The following is a 27,079-nucleotide window of genomic DNA, read 5'->3' on the forward strand; positions in this document are numbered from 1 at the left end:
CCTAATGTATTTATTATTATTAAAGGGGAACTCCAGCTAGATGTTAAAAAAATGAAACTTCTGCAGAAGCATAAAGCATTACTTACCTATCCTATTCCAGTTTTGAAACTACCAAAAATCCATTTGTTTTGGGGAGTTTTGTTCTGTTTTGTTTCTGCACCTCCTGGTTAATCAGTTGTACACAGTACTACAGGTTCCAAAATGCAATGCTTTCCCTCAGCTGTTCATCACAGTTCTCCACCCTGCCTATTCCCTGCCCAAAGCTGTTGCAGAACATCTAGGTTGTGTTCACACATTGCAGTTTGTTGTGTTACTAAATTATATACAACCTATAACTATATAAAAATGCTGGACAACAAAATCACCATTTATAAATGAATACTTTATTATTACATATCAAAAAAATATATTTAAAAACATTAAAAAGGAAGCAAAAAGATACATAACATATATCAAATGGTATACAAGGCAGGAATAAATAAATGTTCAATACACTATATACTGGATAAACAGTGGTATGTCAATTGACTCCCGGGGGTAGAAAGTGTGCTAGTGCCAGTAAACAAAAGACTGAGAAAGTGCTAAGATAACCTCTCTATTATTATTGCAAGTGCAGTTAAAGATACAAAGTCGCATGTGCTATAATAAGTTATAAAGTAAACTAGTAGAGAAAAAATACTTAAACCACGGGGTCCACACTGTATGCTGCCAAGTATTACCACTCACCCGACGCAGCGTTTCGCTGTATAAGCTTTATCAAGGATAGTGGTGGTCAGACTGCTTCTTGCTTTTAAATCCCCACACACCAATCACATACACACTGTGGGCAGCTGTCCGATAACTCCTTAATCACGCCACAACCAATCACACATCTCTCCATGATTGTAATACCTTCCCCCTTTCAGGTGTACCTTATTTCCCATAGTGAGCGGCTCCATGCAGTGAAGTGCCGGAGAAACAGGAAGTGACGACAGGTCACATGAACGGCAAACAATCACGTGACTGTTGTCACGTGACTCGGCTGTCTACATCATTTCCGGGCAAGACGGGAAAGATCCTAGTCACTAGAATATGCCCAGGAAGATGCAGAAACCATGGTAACGTGTATACGATCTCGGTCACATGACCGAGACCGCATCACATAACAGAGGACATGCGCAATAAGACAAAAACAAAACATAGACATATAACACATGGTGAGAATGATGTAAAGTGCAGAGGGGAATGAATGAATGATAGATAAAGTATAAAGGGTGATAAGGAAGTGAAGAAAGCATAAGTGCAAGTGCCAAAAAGTGCAAAATAAAGTGCAAACGTGAATGAGTGAATAAATGTAAATAAATACCCACCCGATAACTTACCAAAACCCAAATCTATAAAACAATTCTAAATACAAAATCTAAATATAGATTAGGTGATTGCTCAATGTGCAACCAGTGTGTGAGTGAATACAAATCAAGTATGAAAACACACGAATAAAACCATATAATAGACATGACTATATGCATCAATACACATATAGATTACGAGTGCAAACCATATCAAGCCCATATGTATAAAAAAGTGCAATACAGTGCAGCACAGTGTAGTATAATGCATAATAAAAAAATATATATGTATATACATGCAGTAATATAATAGTCCAAACTAATAAATAAATAAAGGGAATAAATAAATGCATAAAATGAAAAAAATAATAAAAAAATGTTACACGTAAACATAGTATATAAAACCCAAAGTCAAGAGACATACCAGTAGTGTGAATACACACAGAGATTAAATAACAATGTATATAGTGCAAAGAATCAGGAATCCATATATATAATATATATATATACATATATATACATGACAAATTCACCATATAAAAGACAAAGACGAGGAGATTATTAAAGTGTATCAAGTGCTAGAATCACTTGGATCTCATCAAATCAAAACCTGAAGGGGAGGAGAGAGAAAAAACAAAACAAAACAAAACACAATATTTATTAACATGCATAAATAAGGAGATTGACAATAATTAATCACAAAATTATTTGCAGTAATTTGATTTCATTGTGGGCCCACTCACACAGCACGCAGTACTCTCTACCTGTAACGCTGATATTGTAATAAAGTAAAGAACTTTTTGAATTTTTTTTTCCATGCACATATTATGAAGCATCTGTTATCTTTGAAGTTGAGCCCCACAATAAGGCTCTGATCCTCTCTGCTGTTTAGCATCATTTACTTGTGCTAATGCATCATTTTTGTAAATATGCTGCAGTACCGCAATGAGACTCCAACATGTGTGAACACAGCCCTAATTTCACTACACACTTCTGCACAATTAGAGAAATCAGTGCACTTGCTTCTGGCTGATCAGAGATGGTGAATCACTCAGGGGCTTGGGGGATGGATCCAGCCAAGCCTCCTGTGACATTATACCCTGCACCCTGTCTGCATCATCAGCCTGATCTCCGCAAACACACACAATGTGAGACAGAGGCATGGAAGATTTGTCTCATAAGGGGGGGGGGAGAGCTGAAGAAGCAGGAGACAATGTGGATTTGCACAGAGGCCATTGTTCACTTCCTGGACTTCAGCTACCATTGTGGCAGAACCGCACAGATACGGTAATACATTATATAGATACATATATTTTTTTACTTTTATTGTACTTTTAATAGAAAAGTTTTTCTTTTTCTTATCCGGAGTTCCCCTTTTTAGTGTGATCTGTCAGTAAACATTGGTTTTCTGTCTTGCAGAGACATTCAAATGCATCACAGTCCCTCTGTGAAATCATACGTCTGAGCAGAGATCAGATGTTACAAGTCCAGAACAGCCCAGAACCAGACCCTCTCCTGGCTACACTAGAAAAGTATGTCTTTACTATTATACACAATATGGGTAAAGGTTAATATAGAGCTGCATAGCACCCCTACACATTTGATTATGGAATATCTGAGGCAAGAAATTTTTATGAATCTATTTGTTGGAGCAATTGGGGGGTTAACAATTCATTATGGTCTGGAGGTGGGGGTAATAGTCGCCTGTCCTGGTGCTGGCTCAGAGCAGTGTCCCAATCCTGGACCCCTCCAGCTACATCACGACCTGGCTGACTGATGCCCCTCAGCCAGTCAGTTACTAGGGCGGGACACCGCTGCATGTACTGATTGGCTGAGCAAGCTAAATCACCTGTCTGTGAAGTTGAACACAGGTTGTGACGTACCCGGAAGATGACAGCCGGTGGGGGCTGGGTGCTCTGTGATGCAGCGCTGCGTGGGTTTGGGGGGAGCAGTAAGACTACTTTAAATTTATGAGGGTGCCCTGAAGGCAAGGCAATGTACTCCATGCCATCCCATGTGTTGTGCCCTAAAAGGGCCATACCCTTATAATCAACTCAGTAGTATGTGGACACTACGGAATACCCCGCCATCCGTTTAAAGAATTGATGGAATTTGCTGGCGCTTGAAGTCTCTGCGTATATTCTGTAGTGTCCACATACCCTAATTGTATCTTCTAAACAGTGCCCCTAGGGCTGCATTCCCACGTTCCGTGATCCTGACGGATCACGGACGTGGAATGCATGTACCGGAGTCCCCCCACGACCGGACAGCATCTGTAATTAGATGCTGGGAGCGGGGGAGACTGTATTCATAAGCGCCGTGCTGTAATGAATCAGCCGTGCGGTGCTGTTACTACAGCGCGGCGCTTATGAATACAGTCTCCCCCGCTCTCGGTATCTAATTACAGATGCTGTCCGGGCGCGGGTGGACTCCGGTACATGCATTCCACGTCTGTGATCTGTCAGGATCACGGAACGTGGGAATGCAGCCTAACATCCGAAGTGTGATCCCTCACAGCCAGTCAGCAGATCTCTGAGGGCTTGTGAAGTGTGTTTCACATAATCCTTTAACAAGACTGTTACTTGGTGAATGGCTGATTAAGTTACTTATAATCTTTTTATGGTCACAAGAGTTTAGAGATGCATGCCACTAAAGATGGTCATAAATATTGCTTTGTAAGTTTACTCATTAAAGTTTTTATTTGTATCTATTTGTAGACAAGAAATTTTAGAACAGCTATTGTCAAATATATTTTTAAAAGAGAAGAATGAGTCCGCTATTGTCAGTGCAATCCAAATACTGCTTACTCTGCTAGAAACTAGACGGCCAGCGTAAGTCCCACAGTTTTCTTTTGTTTTTTTTGTAATGCTTTATATTTGCTATTCACACTGCTAGATGTCTCTCTCTAGCTTGTCTTTACCAAAAATGAACAATAAAAGTTGCCTGTAATTTGCAAAAATAATACATTAGGCTGTGTTCAAACTTTTTGTCTGGGGGCCTACATACCATAAGGAACGTGCATCGGCGTTTTCTTCTGTTGATTTCAGTTATAAAAAATGTGTACAAACGTGGTTGACCACATTTTTGCGTACGCTAAAAACTGACGCTTTTTTATTTTATAATGAAAGTCAATGGAAAAACAGATGCACACAAATGCATGTTTTGTTTTTTTATAAATCTGATGAAAAAAAGTGTGAACCCAGCCTTAAAGTTTCAAAAAATTAATTGCATGTTTTTATGTCTTTCAGATTTGAAGGACACATAGACCTTTGCCCTCCAGGCCTCAACCATTCTGCCTTTTCAGTTAACAGAACAGTTTTGACTGCCATTCAGGAAAAACTTCCGTCCTTTCACCAGCTCCTCCTGGACCCTCCAAAAGTATTTTTTTTTTTTGTCGTGTCCCTGTAGCAATTACTACTTATGACTTTAAGAGAACATTTGTTTTTAAAATTTGTTTTTTGTTTTGTTTCATTTTAGACTGATGTCATGAAGACAACATGGGGAGTATTGGATCCTCCTGTAGGGAATACTCGTTTACATGTGATCAGACTTATAGCCAGTCTACTACAGACTAATACAAAAAGCATAAATATGGAATTAATTGAATTGAACACTATAGGCGTTATTTTGGTAAGTGGTGTGTGTGTGTGTGTTTTTGGTGTGTGTGTGTGTGTGTGTGTGTGTGTGTGTGTTTTTTCATCAGTTAAGACAGTTGACCCCCAGACTTTAGCTCCTTGGATTGCTGTCTGCATCTATGGTACATGGTTGGTTTTTGATTTACTAATAAATTGGTCATAGATCTCAATGTAAAGCCCTCGATAGTCCATACCATGGGTAGCTGAAAGAGTATTGTAGACTACCTAGGTCTTTCAGTGCATAGTTTAACACACGATCTGAAGAACCACATATTTTATACTCCAAAAGGACATGGGAAAAGTGTCCCTTTTTTGTATAAACCATACCTGATGATAAAAACACTTATGTAGTCATGTGAGCTTGCTATTTGCTTTTTTTTCCTTTAAATAAGCTATTGAGAGATCATTATTATAATCCATTCTCTCCACTGGTTAACATGGTACAACAATGGTTTTGGCTAAAATGCAACAGAAACTGCGTTTTGAATGATTATGGATATTGAGTGGCAGATTAAAGGGATTTTACTTGGGTGAAATTTTGGCACTTACATAAACCTATTGGACATTCGTTCTCCCAATAGGTGCAGGGCCTGTGGGTACGCCACAAATGTGTAATGCTGCATTTACACATGGCATAAAAAGGTAGTGTATCCACACAAAATCAGCAATGCATATAGATTACACTGCAAAAATAATCATGTGGAATACGACTCTGTATGAGTAATCTTTTCACGTCAGAATTGCAATGTATTTTTTTCAGTGGAAATGCTGGGTGAATCCAGGGAAAGGGAATAGTTTTTAAAATTTTAGGCAGAAATCAATAACTTGGTTTGATAAGCACCTTCTTGTTGTATTAGGTGTATGTTTCCATGTAATGTCTGCATATAATTCTCCTGTGTATTTCATCTTGTTTTCATTTCTCAATAGGATATGTTTTTCAAGTACACATGGAACAATTTTCTTCACACGCAAGTGGAAATCTGTATTGCTTTAATTCTTGCCAGTCCTGGTGAGAATACAGACAGCACCATTAGTGAGCAGAATGCTGTAGGAGACCACATTTTATTAAAACATGTAAGTCTCCATACAGGCCAGCATACTATTTGTCCCTTCTGCATTCTCAGTGTTCTTATTTGTCTTCTACTTCTCTTCCAGCTCTTTTTGAAATGCCACTTAATAGATAGAATACTTGAAGCATGGGCCTTGAATGAAAAGAGACAGTAAGTACTAATAGGTAGCGCACACAAGTATGTTTGTAACATAAATGTAGATAAAACAAGCAGTTTGGGGTGGTAGTTATTTTTTATTTTAAAGCGAATGTACCAGCAGTACATTTGCTTTTTTTCCGCATGGATAGAACGGCGCCGATGCCGTAGTCCTTTTTTCGAACTGTGGCCCAGTTGCCGCATACGGCGCCATTCTATTCCTGGGCACCAGCCGGGGATGAAGCAATGGAGACAAGTTGGCCTGACCACAGTGGGAGGAAACCCCTGCCCCTCTGATGCGGCTCTATTGATTCTAATCCATGATTCTACCCATGTGAAAAACTTAAAGCGAATGTACTGCCGGTACATTCGCTTTAAGTTTAATAGAAAATACTATGGCGAAAAGCATACCTGTGACCTACTGTGTTTGACCCCAAAAATTGCCAAAGTGTGTGTGCATATGTATGTACACACGCACACGCGTGGACAAAATTGTTGGAACCCCTTGTTTAATGAGAAACCCACAATAGGCCAAAATAATGGTACCCCTGAAGATGTGACCAAAGGGACATGTTAAATCAAGGCGGGCGGCTGGAGCGAGCATATACTTTACCTGATCCCGACTCCGGCTTGCTGAAGACACAGTGAACCGCCGAAGCAAGCCGGAGCCGGGATCAGGTTAACTGGGAGGGCTGGGGACAAACTCGCAGCAGGGATGTATATCCCTGCTGCGATTTTGTCTGCCGTTGAAAGAATAAGGCCGGGATCCGCAGCGAGATCCGGCAAGTGGGTTTGTACCCTAAAGGTTATAATCTCCAAGCAGCTTGATGATCCTGTGACTACAGTTGTGAGTACAGTATTCATAAATTTAAGATCCATGCGACTGTAGGCAACCTCCCTGGACGTGGCTGCAGGGGAAAAATTTGACAAATAAGTCAGATAACATAAATGGGAACATAAGAGCCCCCAAAAACTTGTGAAGAGATTAAAGGTGAACTTCAAGGACCATCAGTGTCAGATCACACCATCCGTGATTGAGCCAAAATTGACTTCCTGGGAGATGACTAAGGAGGACACCATTGTTGAAAGTCACTGTTGTGAATTTTTTTTTTGTTGCAGAAATCAATAGTCCAGTTGATTTTATTAAACTTTGTAATTGGGTTTATTAGGCAAATATGCCATTATCTGCATTTAAAAAGCATTTTCCCAGCCCCCCCTTCTCCTCTCCTTTCTGTCATCCACTCCTCAAAATCAGGAAATCTCAATCAGACGCGTCCTGTCTGTGCTATGAGAGGGGAGGGGGGAAAAAGACGGAGGAGAAATGTCTGCAGCAGAGAACAAAGGATTACACCCCGGGGGAGCTATTCAGAGTGCTATTCAGAGGTCAGATAGGTCAGTGGTGACATCAGAGGAGAGAGGACAGAGGGTAATGTAGCTTTTAATTAACTTGTTGTCCGGTTCTGGTTTCTCATTTCCCCCTCTCCATAGGAGAACAATGAAGACAGGGGGGAGAGCTTCAAACTGCTTTTTCATGATAAAAATTCATTTTTCGGCTAATAAACCCAATTACAAAGTTTCTTAAAATCGCCTCGACTATTGATTTCTGCAAAAGAAATTTCACGACAGGGACTCTTGAAAGAACCATCATAAAAATTTGCCAAACCAAATGTTGACAAGCCACAGTGCTTCTAGGAGAAGGTCCTATGGACAGATGAGGCAAAAATTTTACTCTCTGCCAAGGCACATCCGCATTATGTTCACAAATGGAAAAATGAAGCCTATCGAGAAAAGAACATGGTCCCTATTGTGAAACATAAAGGAGGCTCCGTTATGTTCTGGGGCTGTTTTGCTGCATCTGGCACAGGGTCTTGAATCTGTGCAGGGTACAATGAAATCTCAAGACTATCAAGGGTTTCTAGAGAGAAATGTGCTGTCCAGTGTCAGAAAGCTTGCATCTCAGCGACAGGTCTTGCAACAGGATAATGACCCAAAACACACAGCTAAAAACACCCAAGAATGGCTAAAAGGAAAACATTGGACTATTCTGAAGTGGCCTTCGATGAGCCCTGGCATAAATCCTATTGAGCATCTTTGTAAGAAGCTGAAACATGCCCTCTGGAAAAGGCACCCTTCAAACGCGAGACAACTGGAGAAGTTTGCTCTTGAGGAGTGGGCCAAAATACCTGTCGATAGGTGCAGAAGTCTCATTAACTATTACAGGAATCATATGATTGCTTCAAACGTTTGTGCAAAATAATAAGTTATTAAGCGAAAGGGAACTGGTCACCCTGTACAGAGCCCCGCCTACATACCCGCTTCTGTGTGTCCCGTTACCGGTCACACTGCGGAGATCTAGCCCTTGTCTCTTCTGCTAGCTCAGTATGCAAATGAATGGAGAGGAGTCTCATGGACATAGGGAATCACTGCTCCAGTGATTCACACGATTTCTGTGCCCCTTGTGGGTTTTTCTCAAATTAAACGAGGGGTACCAACAATTTTGTCCGTCTATGTATGGGATATATTTTTTATTGATTTTTTTTTTTTTACTAACACTAATTACTGGCTACAGTTCATTTGCTGTTCGTTCGATTAAAGCCACTCCAGATGGGAATACTTCCCTGAGTCTGGATGTATACAGTGTGTGATCAAGCTTAGAGTTCTCAGTTCACCACTAGGAGGCACAGCAGACTGAACTGGAAAATGGAGCTTTACACTGGCAGTGTTGTATTACAGTTTGTAAATCTAGCATGTGTTCAAGTTTTTTAAATTAACTTTGTTTTTAATAGGTCAGAAGGAGGACAACGGTACGGATACATGGGACACTTGACAAGAATCGCAAATTGTATAGTCCACAGCATTGAAAAGGGGCCAAACAGTACACTAGCACATCAACTTGTTAAAGGTATTCCCATACTGTTCACCTGGTCCTTTGTTTAGATATTTTATCAGTTTCTGACCCCAATACACTTGTGCAATTAGGCATGTGTAAAAAATGTGTTTTTGTGTAAGTTTACTCATAAAGGCAATGTTGGGAGTAGAAGTGTAATCCCTTCATCACAGAGTGATTTATCTTTTTTTTTTTTTTTTTTTTTTTTTTTTTTTTTTTTTTTCCTCTCTCTCTCCTCACAGAACTGCCAACTGAAGCTCAGGAAAAATGGGAGACTTTCTGTACGAGCTCCTTAGGAGAAACAAACAAGAGGAACACAGTAGATCTAGTAAGTTTCTCCACTGTTTGTATGAAATAACTTAGAGAACCAATCATGGACGGAAAAAAAAAAAAAAAAAAAATTTCCCCTAATTAGATGTAAATTATTTTATTTGTAAATATAATTCATTATGTTTATAGCTGCGTTTTTGTAATCACTTTTTACTTTTGAAAAGAGCCTGCGTGAGACAGGAAGCTCCCATCATTCAAAGCGGCAAGGCCGGGCGCCGCCATCTTGATGACGTCCCTTGCGTTCCACCGCTGGTATGCAAGTGACTAAATCAAGATGGCGGCGCCCACCCTTGCTGCAGCGGACAAGAAGATTGGGTAAAGTATAGATACAGACTGCAATGGCAGTGTGTATCTTCATAAATAGACACAATGAAGATAAAGACTGCCTTTGCAGTCTGTATCTTATACTTTACCTAACCCTCTTATTCGGTGCAACAAGGCCGGGCGCCGCCATCTTGATTAAGTCACTTGCATTCCAGCGGTGGAACGCAAGTAACGTAGTCAAGATGGAGGCGCCGGCCTTGCTGCAAGGGAACAAGAGGATTAGGTAAAGTATAAGATACAGACTGCAAATGCAGTCTGTATCTTCATAAATAGCCTCCATAAAGATACAGACTGCATTTGCAGTCTGTATCTTATACTTTACCTACTCCTTTTTTCCAGTGCAGTAATGCTGTCTGCCGCCATCTCGATGAAGTCACTTGCGTTCCAGCGGTGCATTCCAGCGTGACGTCATCAAGATGGCGGCGCCCGGCATTACTACAAAGAAGTGGATTAGGTAAAGTATAAGATACGGACTGCAAAGGTAGTCTGTATCTTCAGAAATAGAATTAGGGAGAGATTACCTTTAATAGGGACAGTGAGTTTTAGGTGATAGGTTCTCTTAAAACACAATAGATAACCTTGGTGGAAATATTGTGGCAAGTCTGGGTTTACCTATCTGTCAGGATGCAGCTTTTCCTGATCATCATGTATTTGCTTCAGCCACTGGAAGACCTGTAGGTAGGGCTGGGCGATATGGCCAAAAAATACAATCTCGATTTTTGTTAAATTTTGGACGATTCTCGATTTTAAATCTCATTTTTTTTTTTTCTTTTTGCTAAACAAACAGAACATTTTTCTCCCTGCAGCATCAGATACTATTTTATTAACGTTTGAGACAACTGTATTGCTTCCCAGTGTAACAGTGCTCCACCTGTGCCCCCGTGTAGTAGACAAGCCCCCTCTGTGTCCCATATAAGTAGTTTTCCCAAATATGTGCCCTATGTACTCTGTGCCCACATATAGTATAGATCTTCTTTGTGCCTCCATCTAGTTAGGGGGTATAGTGGATAAAGGGTTTCGTAGTACAGGTAAAGATGAGGGGTGTGGTAGTAGTACAGGTATGGATGATGGGTTTAGTAGTACAGGAATAGATTAGGGGGACTGGGGCAGTTGAGGGGGACTGAGGCAGACTAGGGGTCACTGAGGGGGTATGTGGCAGACTGGGGTGACTGAGGGGGGTATTGGCCAGACTGGGGGTCACTGGGGGGGGTATGGGGCAGACTGGGGGTCACTGGGGGGTATGGGGCAGCTGAGGGGGGGGGGCTAAGGCAGGCGCGGTAAAGTGTTGGGTCTGGCGCGGTGAGGTGCAGGGCCGGCAGTCAGAGATGTGGTACCGGCGGCTCCAGCCTCTCCACAGAGCCACGGCTGACCTGTCCCCGCCCCTTACATGGCAGAGCCACACTGACCTGTGTCCGGTTCCCTTCCTGTCACACGTGCAGTTCCCGGTCTCAGGAGGAGGCGGCGGCACGGACTGCAGCAGAAGGAGATAGCGTCGCTACGGGTCCTGGAGCTATCTCCTGCTGCAATCCCTGCCGCCTCCTCCACAGACCGGGGACCTGCACATGTGACAGGAAGGGAACCGGACGCAGATCAGCGTGGCTCTGCCGTGTAAGGGGCGGGGACAGGTCAGCCGTGGCTCTGTGGAGAGGCTGGAGCCGCCGGTACCACATCTCTCCTGACTGCCGGCCCTGCACCTCACAGCGCTGCCGACACTGCAGACCCGACACTTTACCGTGCCGCCCGTCCCTGCACCGCTCCGCCCGCAATGATTTTTTTTATGAAAATCGAATTTACAATTTTCACAAAAAATCGAATCGATTCTAACTTTCTGGGCGAATTAATCGAATTAATTCGATTAATCACCCAGCCCTACCTGTAGGGCTGTTCAATAGGGCTTATGCATGGAACATACCTGGCAACGCCGTATGTTCTGAGCATATTGCTCTCTCTCCCAAGCCAAAGGTCTGGGCTCAGTAGGCATAACCATAGTTGTCTGTGTAGGTGTAATAATGTAATTTATACTGTTAACTGACAGTTATGGTGCTTTTACGTGTGCCAACAAAACACCATAAAACAGATGTGCGAATACTTCCTTATTTCCCATAGTTTATTTGGATTTGTTCCTTCCCCTTAGGTAACAACACGGCACATCCACTCCTCTAGTGATGATGAAATAGAGTTTAAGGATCCAGGATTCTCACAAGATTCTTCCATACAGCAGGTTAGCACAAATGTCACGTTTCAAGGATTTTAGATTCTTCCACTGTACTTCATACAGTGGATCATCTTAAAGTTTCATATTTGGCTGCAGTATGGCAGGACATATTTGAAAAGCTACAATTTCAGTGTCCCTAGAAAAGGAAACCCCCTTTATATTACACACATACGTATTGAATGAAAGCAGGGCCCTATTATGCAGAATATGTTGTCTCAGCCCCTTGCCCAGCCAGCCTAATATCCTACAGCCTCTACTGCAACCTGTGCTGGCTTTCTGTGCAGTGTTACTACGGAGGAGGGTTGAGTGACTTGTATGATCCTACGTCTTACAGTTGATATGCCTAGACCACAGCAAACTATCCTCCAAAGTGAGTTAAAGGGGCTATCCGGCGCTACAAAAACATGACCACTTTTACCCCTCTAGTCTCCAGTTCAGGTGCGGTTTGCAATTAAGCTCAATTTACTTCAATGGAACTGAGTTTGAAACCCCACCCAATCTGTAGACAAGGGAGGATGAAAAGTGACCATGGTTTTTGTAGCGCTGGGTAACCCCTTTAATGACTGACTGCATTTTGCAGTGACACATGACACTGCATCACTGTCTAAACATTGTGGCCTAGTCATTACCCTGTACTTCTGCCTGTTAAATTTGATCTTTATGCCCAATTGCAAGAACTGGTGTCTTTGTAAAATGTTTAAATAACTAATTTGTGCAGCATCACTGTTGCTTTCAATGATGCAAATGGTCTTTCAGAATATATTTAATATTTACCACATGCTCAGGGACAACCTAATGAATAGCTTGTTTGAGGCGCAGTCTAGAATATATGTTATACCACTGTTGTTGGTCCTGGGTTTGCCAGGCCTTTTCTGATTATCAGATGCAACAAATGACGTCCAATTTTATTGACCAGTTTGGCTTCAATGATGAAAAGTTTGCTGACCAAGATGACATTGGGAAGTGAGTATGATTTTGGTTGTTTTAACATCTGGGTTGGGGGTCTGGTGATTTAGTTGCAGCTTTCTGGGCTTTTTCTTGCTTCTGCACTAGTTTGTCAGCTTAGATCAAAATCACATTTACTAATCGGTGTGTGATAAATCAATTTGGGGGTCTTGGCACCCCTGGCTTAATGATGCTAAAACAAGCTGCACAGCTCTTAATCGAACTAATGGTGGTTTTCCTTTTAATCACAGCACCTTTTCTTCATTGCAACAGTTTCTATGATTGGATAGATGGTGGCGGGGTTTGCTTAGAGGTCTAAAAATTGCTCCTATGCTGATCTAGTCATGGGATTTTAGCCATGCCAAATTTACATGCATTCTATTTGCAGCTTTAATCTTCAGCTATTATAGCTAAAGCTACAGGTATATATTTAGGAATGGCATACATTGTGCAAGCCTTATGAGCCTAGAACTCAGTGTGTTGAATTTGTTTCACACATATTCTTCTGTGCCTACAACTCTCTTCTGTTACAGTGTTTCATTTGACCGTGTCTCGGACATAAACTTCTCTCTCAATGCAAATGAAAGCGTAAGTGTGTGTGTGTGTTTGTATATATATATATATATATTTAAAAGCTATTATTGATAGTATTTTTAGTTCAAGCAGGAGCTTATAGAATAAGTACCGTATTCATAATGTAGCCTGTTGTGTCAAACTGCATTATTTTGTAGATTTTAAGCATTGTGTTTAGGCTAGATACACTGGACTTTTAGTGCAGGAGTAAGTGCGTCATATGGGTGGAATCAATCAGAGCTGCCTTAAAACTTTTTGATCCTATGGAGAGGGAAACTTATGACTGAACTTCTGTTTCTCTGCACTATATGCTAACTTCAGAGGTTTGTGACAATTTGATCAAAGTGCATAAGTCTGATTTTGTATCTGTCCCTAACTTAAAAATGGTGCAGTCCCACACGGCCGCCACCACCACCGCACCACAGGAGGAAGTGGCCCAGGTGTTCAGCAACCTGAATGCTGCTAGACATAGCCCCTTTGGCCTCTGGGCCACACCACCTGCATACACAGTGTAGCCACAGCAATGGCCGCTGCATGGAAACTACACCTCACAAAAAACAAAGGGCCAAAAGAAACCTTACCTTGTGCTATCAGTCACAAGACTGAGGGAACACTTATTAATATAACACTAGGGTTTGGTAGGAGTGCTAAACCAAGGCAAGAAAAAAAAATTCTAAATACCTTGAACTCCTGCATAGGATAATACAGCAATGTAGAAGTATAATACTCGTGTAGATTCTATTGCCACTCAGACATAACCTAGGGAAGCCAGCTGGTAAAGATCTAAATCTGGCTGCAAATATAAAAGGAACAGAATTCTGCGTATTTCAAATTTACTACCTAATTCTCGCTGAACTAAAAATATTATCATTCTTGCTTTAGGCAAACATAGCCTTGTTTGAGGCGTGCTGCAAGGAACGAATACAGCAGTTTGATGATGGAGGATCTGACGAGGAAGATATCTGGGAGGAGAAAAACCTTGCCTTTACACAAGATACACAAAGAAGATCCAGGTATTACCTTACCTTTTACCTTACATGTCCTTTAAGCTGCTGCATAGTGTCCTATGTACATTGGAGTAAGCAGACTTGGGGCCAGTATTAAAGGGCTTATCCAGCGAAAATGTTTTTCTTTCAAATCAACTGGTGTCCGAAAGTTATATAGACTTGTAATTTACTTATGTTAAAAAAAACTCAAGTGTGCCAGTACTTATTACCTGCTGTATGTCATGCAGGAAATGGTTTTTCTGACAGTGTTCTCTGCTGACATCTCTGGCTGAGACAGGAACTGTCCAAAGGAGGAGAGGTTTTCTATGGGAATCTTATCCTTTCTTTCATTTTCTCAATAAAAAGGAATACATCTTTTAACCTGCTGTCAATGGTATAAATGAGCGAGTTTTGAAAGTCCAGAATTACTGACTTTGGTCATAACATGCTGCAGGTAAATGGGGAAAAAAAAGGGGATGAAAGTCACATTTTTACAGGGTTGTAACTGAGTGCACACAGGGTAGCATATCCTGAAAAGTCACCTGACGTGATGGTTACACATCAAGATCTTTGTTAGTCATTTAACAGAAGCCTTTATTGGTTAGGGTCTTTTTACACCTAAAGATTCTCAGCTGCAAACGAGCACCTAACAGCAAGATCAGGAATAATAGGGCAGCTGGGCCACACAAATTGCTGTCTTGTTTGTGTCACCATTTAAAGGAGAAAATTAAACTCAGTGGGGTGTGGAAACACAGTATACTTACCTGCCCCTTTAGCACCATTCTTGGACAGCCGCTGGATGTAATTTTTCAGCTGACTTCATGGAGCACCACTCTGGTAGTTGCTGCTGAATCGCTTATGAATTTCCACAGTCCTGAACAGTTAAAAGGCAATTGGGCTTTATTAATATTGCGGCAAGAGCTTAAAGTGACACTGTCACCCCCTTTGTGCATTCTGACATCTCTACACTGGTGTAAAGGGTAAATTTAGGGTTTTTCATACCTTATTTCATATCATACATCATGGTGGTTGTTCAAGTAAAAAGTGCCCTTTTATCAATAGCAGATTGTATTAAGTGGGTGTGGCCTCACGGCATTAGCGCCACTTAGCCACGCCCCCCGTTGACACCCATTGGTTGGCTGATGTAAATGGGGTGGGGTCTAGACTTTTCGGCCAGCCTGTTCCAATGGTCGGCGAGGGGGCGGGGCCAACTGTGCAGTTGTGGACGGGGCTAAGTGGCGCTAATGCAGCGAGGCCACGCCCACTTAATACGATCTGCAGTTGATAAAAGGACACTTTTTACTTGAACAAACACCATGACGTATGAAATGAAATGAGGTATAAAAAAAACCGCTAAATTTACCCATTAAACCTGTGTTAGAGATGTCAGAATGCAAAATGGAGGTGACAGTGTCACTTTAAGCAAGTTGTGTTGGGCAGCATGTAAAGATATGACTGAGTCACTGCTTGGGATATGTAAAATCTTGTGCTTTGTCTTTCTGCTTATGCCTAGCTATAACATGACTCTTTCCAGGAGACATAGAACACCCGTATTACATGGGGCGACTGAGAGGAGCAGATGATCGCTGTCAGCGCTCGTGTGCTTCCCACGCGCTGCTGATATTACATGACCCGGCGGCCACATTCCGGCTGGTTGTTGCCTTCTATTAAACAAGACAATTATCGGCCAAATATGGCAGATAATCGTTTAGTGTAATGGGGCCATTAGTACTTGAATGCAGCTTAGCTCCTAAATGCCTGTTGTCTTGAGCAACCCCCCCGCCCCCTTCCCACAGCTATTCTAGTTACATCAAAGATATAAGCCCTGAAGTATGCCTCAGGTGCATGCCACTGCATATGCATACACTGGCCACTGACTCCCATTGTGAGGTTGGAAAAGAAACCTACTGTGTGGAATACATTTAAGCTCTTTTCATAGAAAGTTATTAGGCCATGTTGCTGATGTATTTAGACAGTGGGAAATAGCCTTTTATTGTATGTCAAAGGACACTCTGGCATAACAAGCAATGCATAGGGTCATATTAGTACATTGGGGAATATGCTGGATGTATACCTTAGGCCTGAAAGAAACAAGAAATGTCAAAGCTTGTTGCTCCTTTACGTAAAATGCATTTAGTCTCACAGTATAACTGCTTATAGCTCAGGAAGCACAGACAGTGAAGAGAGCACAGATTCTGAGGAGGAAGACTCCGTTAAGCAGGGATTATTTGAATCGAGCACAGCCAACCAGGAGGACAAGATGGAGGTGGATGCTAATGAAGGTAAGTGGGAGCTGTGGTCAATCAGTTGCTTCCAACCTTGTGCTAAAAGACATTTGATTACATTTTTCCAGTTTATAGGCTTAGCATACAGCACTGTAAATGGTTCTGGGAGCTGTATAGCAGGAGTATTCTAATGTAAGTTATGGATTCAACTATACACAAGGTAGGGTTTAAATGGGGTTAGATTGCAGTGGGTCAGACTGGTGGGATAACCAAGCACTGTACCTGCCTGTTTTTGCAGCCTTGTAGATAATACATGGGCAACTTGCCACCACATTCAACATAAGTCACCATAAGTCTCCATTATCAAGATCACAAGATGACCTGCCAGTCAGACTACCCTGCAATGTGAATCCTATCTTTTTGCATAAGGGGTACGTACCCTGACTTGAATTATACCTTTTATTTTTTCTTTTGGCTTTCTGTAAATCCCCATTTTTTCAAAATGACTAAGGGCCTCTTAACCATGTGGTGTTTTTTTTTTGTTTTTGTTTTTTTTTTTCTTCCTCCCCCCTGAGTGTCTTTGTAGAAGATCTATATAATACGGAAATAGAGGAGGTTGACCACATTTGTTATGACGTTTATATAGTTATATAGTGGTGCCTTAGATTATGAGCATAATTCGTCCCAGGACTGTGCTTGTAATCCAAAATCATTCTCAAACCAAAGCAAATTTTACCATCAAGAAATTAAAATGCAGAATTGGTTCCACACTGCATAAATTTTTTTTTATTCTGAATTACATGTAAAACTAATGAAACATTTTGAAACAGCTGTCATATTATAAGTTACTGTACAGTATAGCAATCAGCATGTGGTATATATTTTATAGTAAGTGCATAAACCTGAAAAAAACAGCAGATCACCATAATGCAGTAGCGTTGTACAACAGGCTAGAATAGATAAGCAGGGCTGCTGTCAGAGGTGACCACAGTGGGGAAGGGATGTGTGTTCAGCATGGACCAATCAGGAAGTGAGAATCACAGAGCTGTGCAGGAGGACTGTGACAAATTTTTGTATACAACAGTGTGTATGGCTGAGTGTGAGTGCAGGCACATTATACCAGTAGTTTGTATAGCTGAGTGTTAGTGCTGGCACATTGTAGCAAGAATGGAAATGATGTGAAACACAAGGGCTTATAGACATTGCAGGCAGCATGAAGGAATGAGCAGGGCAGATGTGGGCACATAAATGCAGCACTCTTTCCGGGGAGAGAGGGGTTACAGCTATGAGGAGATTACCTCTACAGTCCTGTCCCCTGATGTAAGCCCCAGCCTAAAGGGGATCTGCTATGCTTTGGAAAGTGAGGGTAGGGCTGGGCAGTATACCGTGAAAATACCGATGCTGGCGTCGGTTAACCGGCCACAACTTTGCCAGGACAGGATCTATGGTATTTCACAGGTTTTTGTGCTATATGTGCAGGGGTGCCAGAGTGTCAGAGCCAGATGGGACAACAGGACATGGCTGTAGCTGATCGGATGAGGGGAGACCCTTAGTAATGAGAACTAATAATGACAGCAGACTAAATCCACAGCCTTGTGTTGCTGCTCAGCGAGTTCCTTTTTTCTTTTTTTACTTTTTGAAACCAAATATCCCGTTTGGCATGGGCAAGTGGGTGTGGCTTACAAAGGGGCATGTCATAATTATTATTCAGTTATCGCAGCTACATGTGCGATTAACCACAATATTGATTTAGGCCAATATTGCCCAACCCTAGGTGAAGGAGACTTCCTGGGTCAGAGTACAGTGCTGTAGACCTGACTATGCAGACCGTGCCCCTCCCCCAGTACAGGGAGCTCTTAAACCAAAGCAATTTTGAAAAACTCTCTTAATCCAAGTTACTCTTAAACCAAGGTACCACTGTACTAAAAATGACTACCTGAAAAACTGCCTATATTTTCTCACTTTTGTCTCTCTTTAGCGAGTAACTGGCCGGCAAACTTTGATATCCCAATGGAAACTGCACATGTAGCTGGTCTGGATTCGGTGGGATCTGATGTATGGAGCACAGAAGAGCCATTATCGGCTAAAGAAACTGGTTGGGCCTCATTTACAGACTTCACAGCATCTGTTGGGTCAGTTGAGTAAGACAGCAATGGTTAATATTTAATAGTATTGAAGGATTTTATTAGAACCCTACTAAAACAGGGCAAACCTGTAAAGTGCCCACGGGTAATGTATGCAATAGGATACTAAGATTTGAGGTCTCCCTGGACAAATTTGACTATAACTTGGGTTTCTATTAAACATTCCAAATTTTTATATATAGGTTAGCAGGCTTTTGGCATTCTTTGTGGATAAATTATGTGGGCATTTACCCCTGTTTCTAAATACAAACTGGTGCTCATGCAGTTCTATTGGTAGGGAATATCTATATGCCCAATCTGAGGAGTTCTCGCATCCCTCTGGCTCATCGGCTGGACTAAGTGCCTCAAAGCAAAGACATTGTTTTCCCTATGTCCATGTTTTGGCACCATTAAGATAATACTGTATTTGCCATTTGGCACTGATGTTGTACTCAAGTGTAGCAAATCCCATGACCCTTTTAAACCGATCCTGGTCACTATTTCCTGGGTCCTAGCGTCTCAGATTGAACTGCCTGGACAGCCAGTTACTGACTGAGGTGGGACACTGCTGCCAGGATGTCAGTGACAGATGGGATCAGAGGGCGTGTAAGTGAAATCTGCAGAAGGTTTAGGAATAGAGACTATAGTTACATATTTAGCTGTGGGCTTGTTAAACATAAGCAAAGATACCATTTTCTAGACAACCCTTTTTTAACAGTTGTGAAATGTTGCATACAAAAGTGTATGTATTGAAAATATTTTTATTTTTATAGAGCAAAAGACAATGCAAGAAGTAACTCTCCTGTGGAAATGGAAACAAGTACAGAGCCAATGGATCCCTTGAGTGTTAATGCATCTGCGCAAACTGAAAGTAAATAAAGGGATATGTTAAACTGTAATCATGCGTTTTTAGATGCATCTTATTTCATTTTGTTCCATAATTGGTGTGGTGGAATACTTCAAGGTTCCAATACTGCAAGCATCTTGCTCACATGGATTTTCTTTAGCCATATGCAGTCTGTGCATAAGACACTGGCTGTGTTGAGTTGGGGCTTAAAGAATTAGTAAGCGCGCTTGTTTAAAAAGGAAAAAAAAATCTAAAGCTTGAATTCAAATACAAAGCAAACACCCTATTTATTTTCAGGACTTTATAGAAGCCAGGAGACATGACATATGTAGATCATGGTTTTCTCTAGCCTTTGGCCAATGTGTGTAAAAAAAAAGATTGTGGTAGTTATTGTTGGTCGTCAAAATTTTTTTTTTTAAACTTTGATAGTTACAGTTGCAATGGATGCTAGCTCTGACGGTGAAGAGGAAGTTGAGAATGCCGATCAGATGACAGAGACTGTGATGAATGGCAGCATGAAGGAAACCCTCAGCCTTACTGTTGATGCAAAAACAGAGACTGCAGTTTTTAAAAGGTAAACAGTGTGACAGCATGATTATGGAAACCATGTCAGATTGCCTATCATTGACTTACAGACTGTGTGCTAACTTTTATTTGGGGTTTTGTCACACTTTATCAGGTAACTTCTAAAATGCATAACCAATTTGTCAGAATTATTTTGCTAAAAAAGGCACAACCAATTTGTCAGAATTATTTTGCCAAAAAAGGCATCATCGGAAATGTTATACTGCTGGAATAGCCACTAGGGTTTGTGTGTGAATCTTGGCATGAAATAGAAGGGGAGGTGTTCGACTGCCCTGTATAGAACATTATTCAGACCTTGATTTAAACGTGTTCCTTATCAGTACTGCAGATATCAGTAGAATGTCCACTGTTGGCTCTCCAGTGTAAAGGCTATACAATCATTTTCATACCAACAGTTCTAAATTTTGCAGTGTGTTTTATAGAATTTGTAGCAAAAAACCTTTTGATAACACTTTGCTTCTGAATGTCCTCCTTGATGCTGCTGGCTGTGGGCAGAATCTGTCTTTTCCCCCTCCTGGCAGCTGATAGTAAAGTCCTCCAGGGAAGGCTTTCATACCATTTTTGTGGTGCTAAAACTTCATTTAGCCTCATTTTGCTAAAAATTGTGTGTGACTTCTAAAAATAATATTCCCCTTATTGGATAAAGCATAAAAGCTTTAAATGCTAACTTTTTAAGTATAGGTTGAAATATTTTTGCACAGTGCCATTTGAGGTGGTGTGCAAACTTCACAGCAAAAACTGCTTTAAAAAATGCTCATACACTGCATGCCAATTTGATAAATTTTGAGTAACAAACTGCCATAAGGGGGAGAGAGTGCAAGCTTGATAAAATGGTGTGAGAAGTCACAAATGATATCAACACACAGGGGAATCTAAGTGTAAATATATAACCACATGACTTAAGTGACTAAAAAAACACCGCCACAAAGAGCTGTGTGTAATTATGTTTACACACCAGTATGAAATGTCCATCATTTAGAAAGATGGCCATCATCTAATGACAGTTCGCATAATAATGGTGGTTATTATAAAAAGGCTATTTGCTGGTAAATGGTCAACCAATAAAAACTTCCGTCATCTGTCAGATCATAAAGTGAAATACTTTTAAAAACCAACACAAAATAAAATAAAATCTATTCAAGGGATGGCCCTTACAAGTTTGTGTTATGCTATTGACAAGGTCGCCAAACCTATAATATTACACGGGCCGAGCAGGGCCCGATCGACAATGTGAACGAGCGCCGATCTGCTAGAGTGGAGGAGAAGCCCGGACAGGTAATATATGGTACTTCTCAAATCGTTGGTCGCCCGCCGCGCACTGCTATTCCACCGTAGCGATGCGCAGTGGGGGATCGATGATTTTAGGTCTGGCCCTAGATAAACGATCAGCCAATGACACGATCATCGGCTGATCGTTTTCTCTATTCCACCGAGCGATAATCTGCTGAATGGGGCAGATTCAGCCGATTATCGCTCCTGTGGAATAGGGCCCTTAGTGTACATCTTTAGCTGATAGCTTTTTCTCCTGATTCTACAATAAATATGCATGCTCATGTCAGCTGAACATGCTCTTTAGAGCTGGAAGTAAGCCGCTGCCAGCCGCTTCTGTTCCTGCTGGAGATAAAATGCACAATCCTATGGTGGCAGGTTAATAGCATATCTGCTCTTTTCCCTGACATCTGCGATCAGGGGGCAGGTGGTAGACCTCATACACATAAGATTGCTTGCTGATTCTGCTGTGATCATTAGGTTTAACTGTCTTATGTTTTCTATGGTCAGGGGTTTTTTTTGTTTTTTAAATGGATACACATTGTCTATTATAGGGCAGTTTTTACCAGAGATGAGCGGAACTTTCGGTCCGAAAGCCGCTCACTCCAGTGCGATGCCTGCGATCCTGGGAGCATAGTTGCGCTCCCGGGAACCTGCGGCCGGGATCTTCCAGGGAATTCAAGATACATTCGCTGGATTTCCAGGGAATGTATCTTAAATTCCCTGGAAGATCTTGCCCGCAGATTCCCGGAAGCGCAACTATGCACCCAGGATCGCAGGCATACTAATTGAGTGAAGACCAAAAGTCCGACTGTTTGCTCATCCCTAGTTTTTACCTAAGTAAAAACTTTGAAATTTTCCTGATATACTTTCATTCACTGCTGTACCTATAGCAGGATTTTAATGTGTAGTGTTTATATAGCTCTTCCTGCACCGCTCAACACCACATATACTAAGTAGCATTCTGTTTATGCCTGCTTCTCCTCCTTTCCCTTTCCACTGCGCACTATTGGCTTCAGAGTGTTGAAATCCTATTGGTATGTATCTTTAAAGATCCTCACTGTGCAGGTTTTCCATACGTTTCCCTGTATGCCTAAAGCTCCTTGTTTTTTCACTCCCCCCAAATCCTCCCCTCCCATTTCTGTCAAAAGCATCTGTGCTATACACTTACCATTTTTTAATTGTGAATATGCTGCAATGTGCAGAGCAGATTACTTTGTTTTATGTCCCTCCTATCATTTGCACCCAGTGCATGAGTTTACTGTCTACTACTTTGTTATACTCAAGTCTTGTTTCTCATTTTGTTTCTCTGCTTCATTTTTAGTGAGGATGGGAAATTGTCTACCTCTAATGACTCGGCTTGTAAATATGTGGTAGAGAACTTTGATTCTACTATGGAAAATCCTCCAGCTTCACAGCCAAACAGTAGCAGTCCAGAACAGAAGTAAGTTCTTTTTATTGATTGACTACTGGTATTGTGCAAAGGTTATTGCTGGCATATAGGCCGATCGTGGTCTTTCAACATGCTGAAAGATTATTTTGTCAGCAATGGTTTGCAACGTATAGCCCTGTTTATTAGGAGCAGTAGCAGCAGACCATTGCTGACTTTAATGGGCTGCTAGATCTAAGGGGAAGCGAGTGCTGAGCTGACAGGTTGGTGCTTGCTTCCCTCAGAACATCGGGGCTGTGTAATTGGCTGTCTCCAGTATGTGGCACCAGAGAGCAATCTGTTTTCCTCCTGGAGCTGAGTTACTTTGCATGGCCAACAGATCTCTTTGGGCCACTATTGCAGCCTCCTGTACCGTACACTGCAGTACTGGTGTATTGCCATGTACTGTGTGCTCTAGTAGTAGTAACCCCTTACCAACCACGGGCATATATTTACGCCCTGAGGTCCTTAAGGGAGTTCAGAGGGGGACTGCCGCGATCACTGGTGCTTTCTGCAGTCTTGGACTGCGGCTATTAGTGGGCACGGTCCGATCACCGTGCACGCTAATTGGCTTTCTAAATGCAGCTGTCACCTGCATTTAAAAAGCAGCTTTTGCCCATGCCTGGTGTCTAGTGGGGGGTATTGCGATGTTGCGGAAAAGCGATCCCCACGTCTCGGAGTCTGTGCTGTAATGGCGCTGATCCCGGCTCGGCACTCTATTGTTTTCAGCAGCCGAAAGCAATAGTGCCTATCTCATTGATCTAAGCAGTGTTACTATACTGCATAGATCTCAATGGGAGATTAGTGTTGTGTGTATATAGAAGTCCCCCAGGGGGGCTTCTAGTATAAGTGTATTAATAATCTCCTCCCCTAATAAGTTTGAATCACCCCCCTTTTTACCATTTTATAAGTAAAAATAAACTTGTTTTGTATTGCCGTGTGCCTAATTGCTCAAACAATTTATTTCATTCCTGATCTCGCACGGTAAACTGCCTAAGCGCCAAAAAATTCCAAAGTGCAAAATTGTGCATTTTCGGTCGCATCAAATCCAGAAAACTTGTAAAAAGCTATCAAACGCGTATGCACATTTAAGGTATCGATAGAAAGAACATCATGGCGGAAAAAATGACACCTCACACAGCCTTATAGACCACAGGATAAAAGCGCTATAAGCATGGGAATGGAGCGATTTTAAGGGACATATGTTTTCAAAAAGGTTTAAATTTTTTTAAAGCCATTAAATACAATAAAAATTATACAAGTTACATATTGTTGTAATCGTACCGACTCGAGGAACATATGTAACAAGACAGTTTTACCCCCCCCCCCCCCCCCCAAAAAAAAAAAAAAAAAATGCAAGTGCTATGGCCTTTTAGGCACAAGGAGGAAAAAGCAAAAATGGAAATTTGCTCCGGTCTTTAAGGGGGTTAAGACTGCGTGCATAGGTGTGTTTACTGCTATAAAGGCAAAAAATAAAACTGCGGATTGATATCAAAGCTAATTAGTCATAGAAGTCATACTTGTCAGCAGTTCTGAGCTGTGTTTTTGTCTTCTATGTACAAAGAACATCTGAACAAATTGTGTTGGATGGAGTCTCTAGCAATGGACCAGTATGATGTGATACCTAATGTTTAGCTGAAGATTGCAGGACTGCAACCCTTTGGGATTTCAAGTGGAGTTACTTGAGGATTTCGTCAGAAGCCTGTCGACGCCAGTCACTGCTGCACTAACTTTGCAAGGGATCAGGACCAGCAACTTTTTTTTTTTTCCCCCCTTAGATTTTAAGGTGTTGTACAGACTTGAAAGTGTAAAAAAAAAATTGCACATTGAGAAATAAGACTTTTGTGTATGTTTATATTGTATTGTATTCTAAACAAGACTGGTGCCCTACGACATAAGAACTCACCACTTCAGTAATAGTGATACTATGGTTAAAATGGTTGTAAAAATAGTTTTTATAAAGTGTATACACACAGATCTAATGTATTTGAAAGCATAACTATTTGACAATTAGTGTGACCAAAGTATTTACCAGTTCATGCATTACTTTTTGTTTTCCACTTTGTACAATAGCCACATTTGTTTCCTTTTAAAATAGAAATATTCTTTGATAAAAACTTCCTGTAAATGTTCATATTGTACTTAGGTTATCAAAAGTCACATTGACATTGTCCAGTGTCTTTTTTTTTTTTTTTTTTTTTCCCCCTACCAGCAAGTTTATTGGAAATCCTTTTTGCTGTTTTTTTTTTCAATTCAAATGAAAAGTCTATTAGAGATTTAAGTATTTATTACTACAGTTCTGACATTTAATGTAAAGCCATATGCTTTGTGGTCTTGTTTTGCGTAAGCAACAGGTAAAATCTTCATACGAAGACTTCCCCCTAGAAATTTTACCCATTTTAGCTTATTTTTATGCACATTATTTTTATTTTATTTTTTTTTATGTGAAATAAAATGCTTGTCCGTTTTTCCTTAGAACGGCACTGGCATTTTATTATAAATTTTGTATTTTTTAATATACAGATCAAATTTAAATTTGCATGTCATCTGTTTGTGCTGATCTGTGAATTATTTTTATATACAAGTCCAGAACCAGTTCCCTCCCAAGCCCCCGTCACCTCCTTGTCTGAAACTGGTTTGTACATAGGTAGTAATTATGAAAGCTAATTCTATGTAATTTATAATGTTTCTATATTCCTGTAAACTCCAGTCCGCCTTCTTAAAGCAGGAAAAAAAGTAATGTTGAGTTGCCAGTCTGATACAAGGGTTGTCCACCTCTTGCACACCTTTTTTTAGTAGATGTAAATCTTGTCTAATTTCATGAATAGATTCTTATGGGTTGTGAGACTTCTCCTAGACAGCTATTTTAAAAGAAAAAATAAAACTAGACTGAGGCCAATAATTTTTAGGCGTAGTCTCCCATGCAACGTGCCTAAGCATTACATTGCATACTACAATAAAAAGGAAAATATGCGCATTGTTTCCTTTTACCTCATTTTAAGATGTATTTGGGTTGCATGCTTATGAATTTGCCTTTTTTTTTTTTTTATATCAGTATTCATAAAGTACAAACAATACAGTACTGCTTTATACTGTGTCTGTTTCTGACTGTCCCTAAATATTACGTGATGGGGAAGGTATTCAAGTGTTTCAAGGAACTTTCATGTCTGTTTTCGGTCATTTTTTTTTACGATCCCTTTAACATAGTTATGGAGCGTCATTTTCTTACACATGTTTCTTGTGACTGTTATTCCTCCTGTAAATGTATGGCTATATCGACAACTAGGTGTTACCATTCCCCTTGGCAAGAGGATGTTTAGTGGCGAGATCTAGAATAGTTCTCTGGAGAATGCAAGTATTTATTTGGAAACATCAGGAGTGCTGACAGGCCTTCAAAATCACAGGGTGGATGTGCGTTAGGAGCTTCTATGAATGGGAAGGTGGAAGAAAAATTATACATGTTCGCTTCACTTGACAGACCCTTGACGAACTTTGGCGTATTCTGCAAGACCAACACTAAAGTCTTGCACAAAAAGAGGCACAAAAACATGATATGGTTTTGATGTGCCTACTGTAGGCACAGTGTCCTGACTGCACTTGCTAATGTTCTGAACAAAGAAATAACAGTATTTATTTTGCAGGTTTCTGAAACGTGTGCGCGCCCCTCACTGTATTAGGGCAGGATGTCATTGCCAGATCCACCATGGATTCTGTCTAATCTGTTGTAGGAAGGGACACCTTTATAAAATGAGGTATATATTAGGTTGGTGAACCATGAGCTCAGGTCATGCTGGAGATTTGAGATGCGACCATATAAAGGAGGTGCAAGAGACAACAAGAATTTTTTTTCAGACATAATTAAAGAAAAACTTAAGATGTGGTGGTTGGTTCTATTGCCTTCCTCTGCTCCCCGTGGTGTCCTTTGTTACGGTACTAACTGTACTGCACTACTGCATGCAAGTAAGTGGAGTACTGTGCAGATGACTCTTCAGATGTAAATTATTTTTATAGACTTCCCAAAGTCAATGTAAATAAAACCACAAGACCAACATGTGTGCGTGTAGTGACTGCTTCAGCTAGGGTTTGAAATGTGCAACACTACAGAATTGAGTAAGTTGGTTTCCTGTCTCTGTCTAAAAGGCTACCAGCATGACAAATTCCCCTTTTTAAAAC

General features: G+C 41.0%; 1 protein-coding gene across 10 annotated transcripts in view; it reads left to right on the top strand.

Moving 5' to 3' along the window:
- PPP6R3 (protein phosphatase 6 regulatory subunit 3) overlaps positions 1–27,079 on the top strand; it is a 57,436-nt gene extending 30,357 nt beyond the window's left edge. For 4 of the 10 annotated variants that reach the window (XM_069965744.1, XM_069965745.1, XM_069965747.1 and 1 more), the window contains 17 exons: positions 2,748–2,860; positions 4,046–4,159; positions 4,577–4,706; positions 4,806–4,958; positions 5,891–6,183; positions 8,955–9,070; positions 9,298–9,383; positions 11,844–11,930; positions 12,790–12,887; positions 13,403–13,457; positions 14,325–14,455; positions 16,589–16,710; positions 18,632–18,785; positions 19,550–19,647; positions 20,053–20,197; positions 22,802–22,921; positions 24,471–27,078. In XM_069965744.1, the coding sequence (XP_069821845.1) occupies positions 2,748–2,860; positions 4,046–4,159; positions 4,577–4,706; positions 4,806–4,958; positions 5,891–6,183; positions 8,955–9,070; positions 9,298–9,383; positions 11,844–11,930; positions 12,790–12,887; positions 13,403–13,457; positions 14,325–14,455; positions 16,589–16,710; positions 18,632–18,785; positions 19,550–19,647; positions 20,053–20,197; positions 22,802–22,921; positions 24,471–24,522 (2,067 nt within the window). In that variant the 3' untranslated portion in view covers positions 24,523–27,078. Of the gene's footprint in view, positions 1–2,747; positions 2,861–4,045; positions 4,160–4,576; positions 4,707–4,805; positions 4,959–5,890; positions 6,184–8,954; positions 9,071–9,297; positions 9,384–11,843; positions 11,931–12,789; positions 12,888–13,402; positions 13,458–14,324; positions 14,456–16,588; positions 16,711–18,631; positions 18,786–19,549; positions 19,648–20,052; positions 20,198–22,801; positions 22,922–24,470 lie in introns of all 10 variants that reach the window. The other 6 variants (XM_069965752.1, XM_069965753.1, XM_069965754.1 and 3 more) reach the window with 6 other exon arrangements.

The sequence above is a fragment of the Dendropsophus ebraccatus genome, chromosome 4 (genome assembly GCF_027789765.1).
Source record: "Dendropsophus ebraccatus isolate aDenEbr1 chromosome 4, aDenEbr1.pat, whole genome shotgun sequence".
In the NCBI taxonomy this organism is placed as follows: domain Eukaryota; kingdom Metazoa; phylum Chordata; class Amphibia; order Anura; family Hylidae; genus Dendropsophus; species Dendropsophus ebraccatus.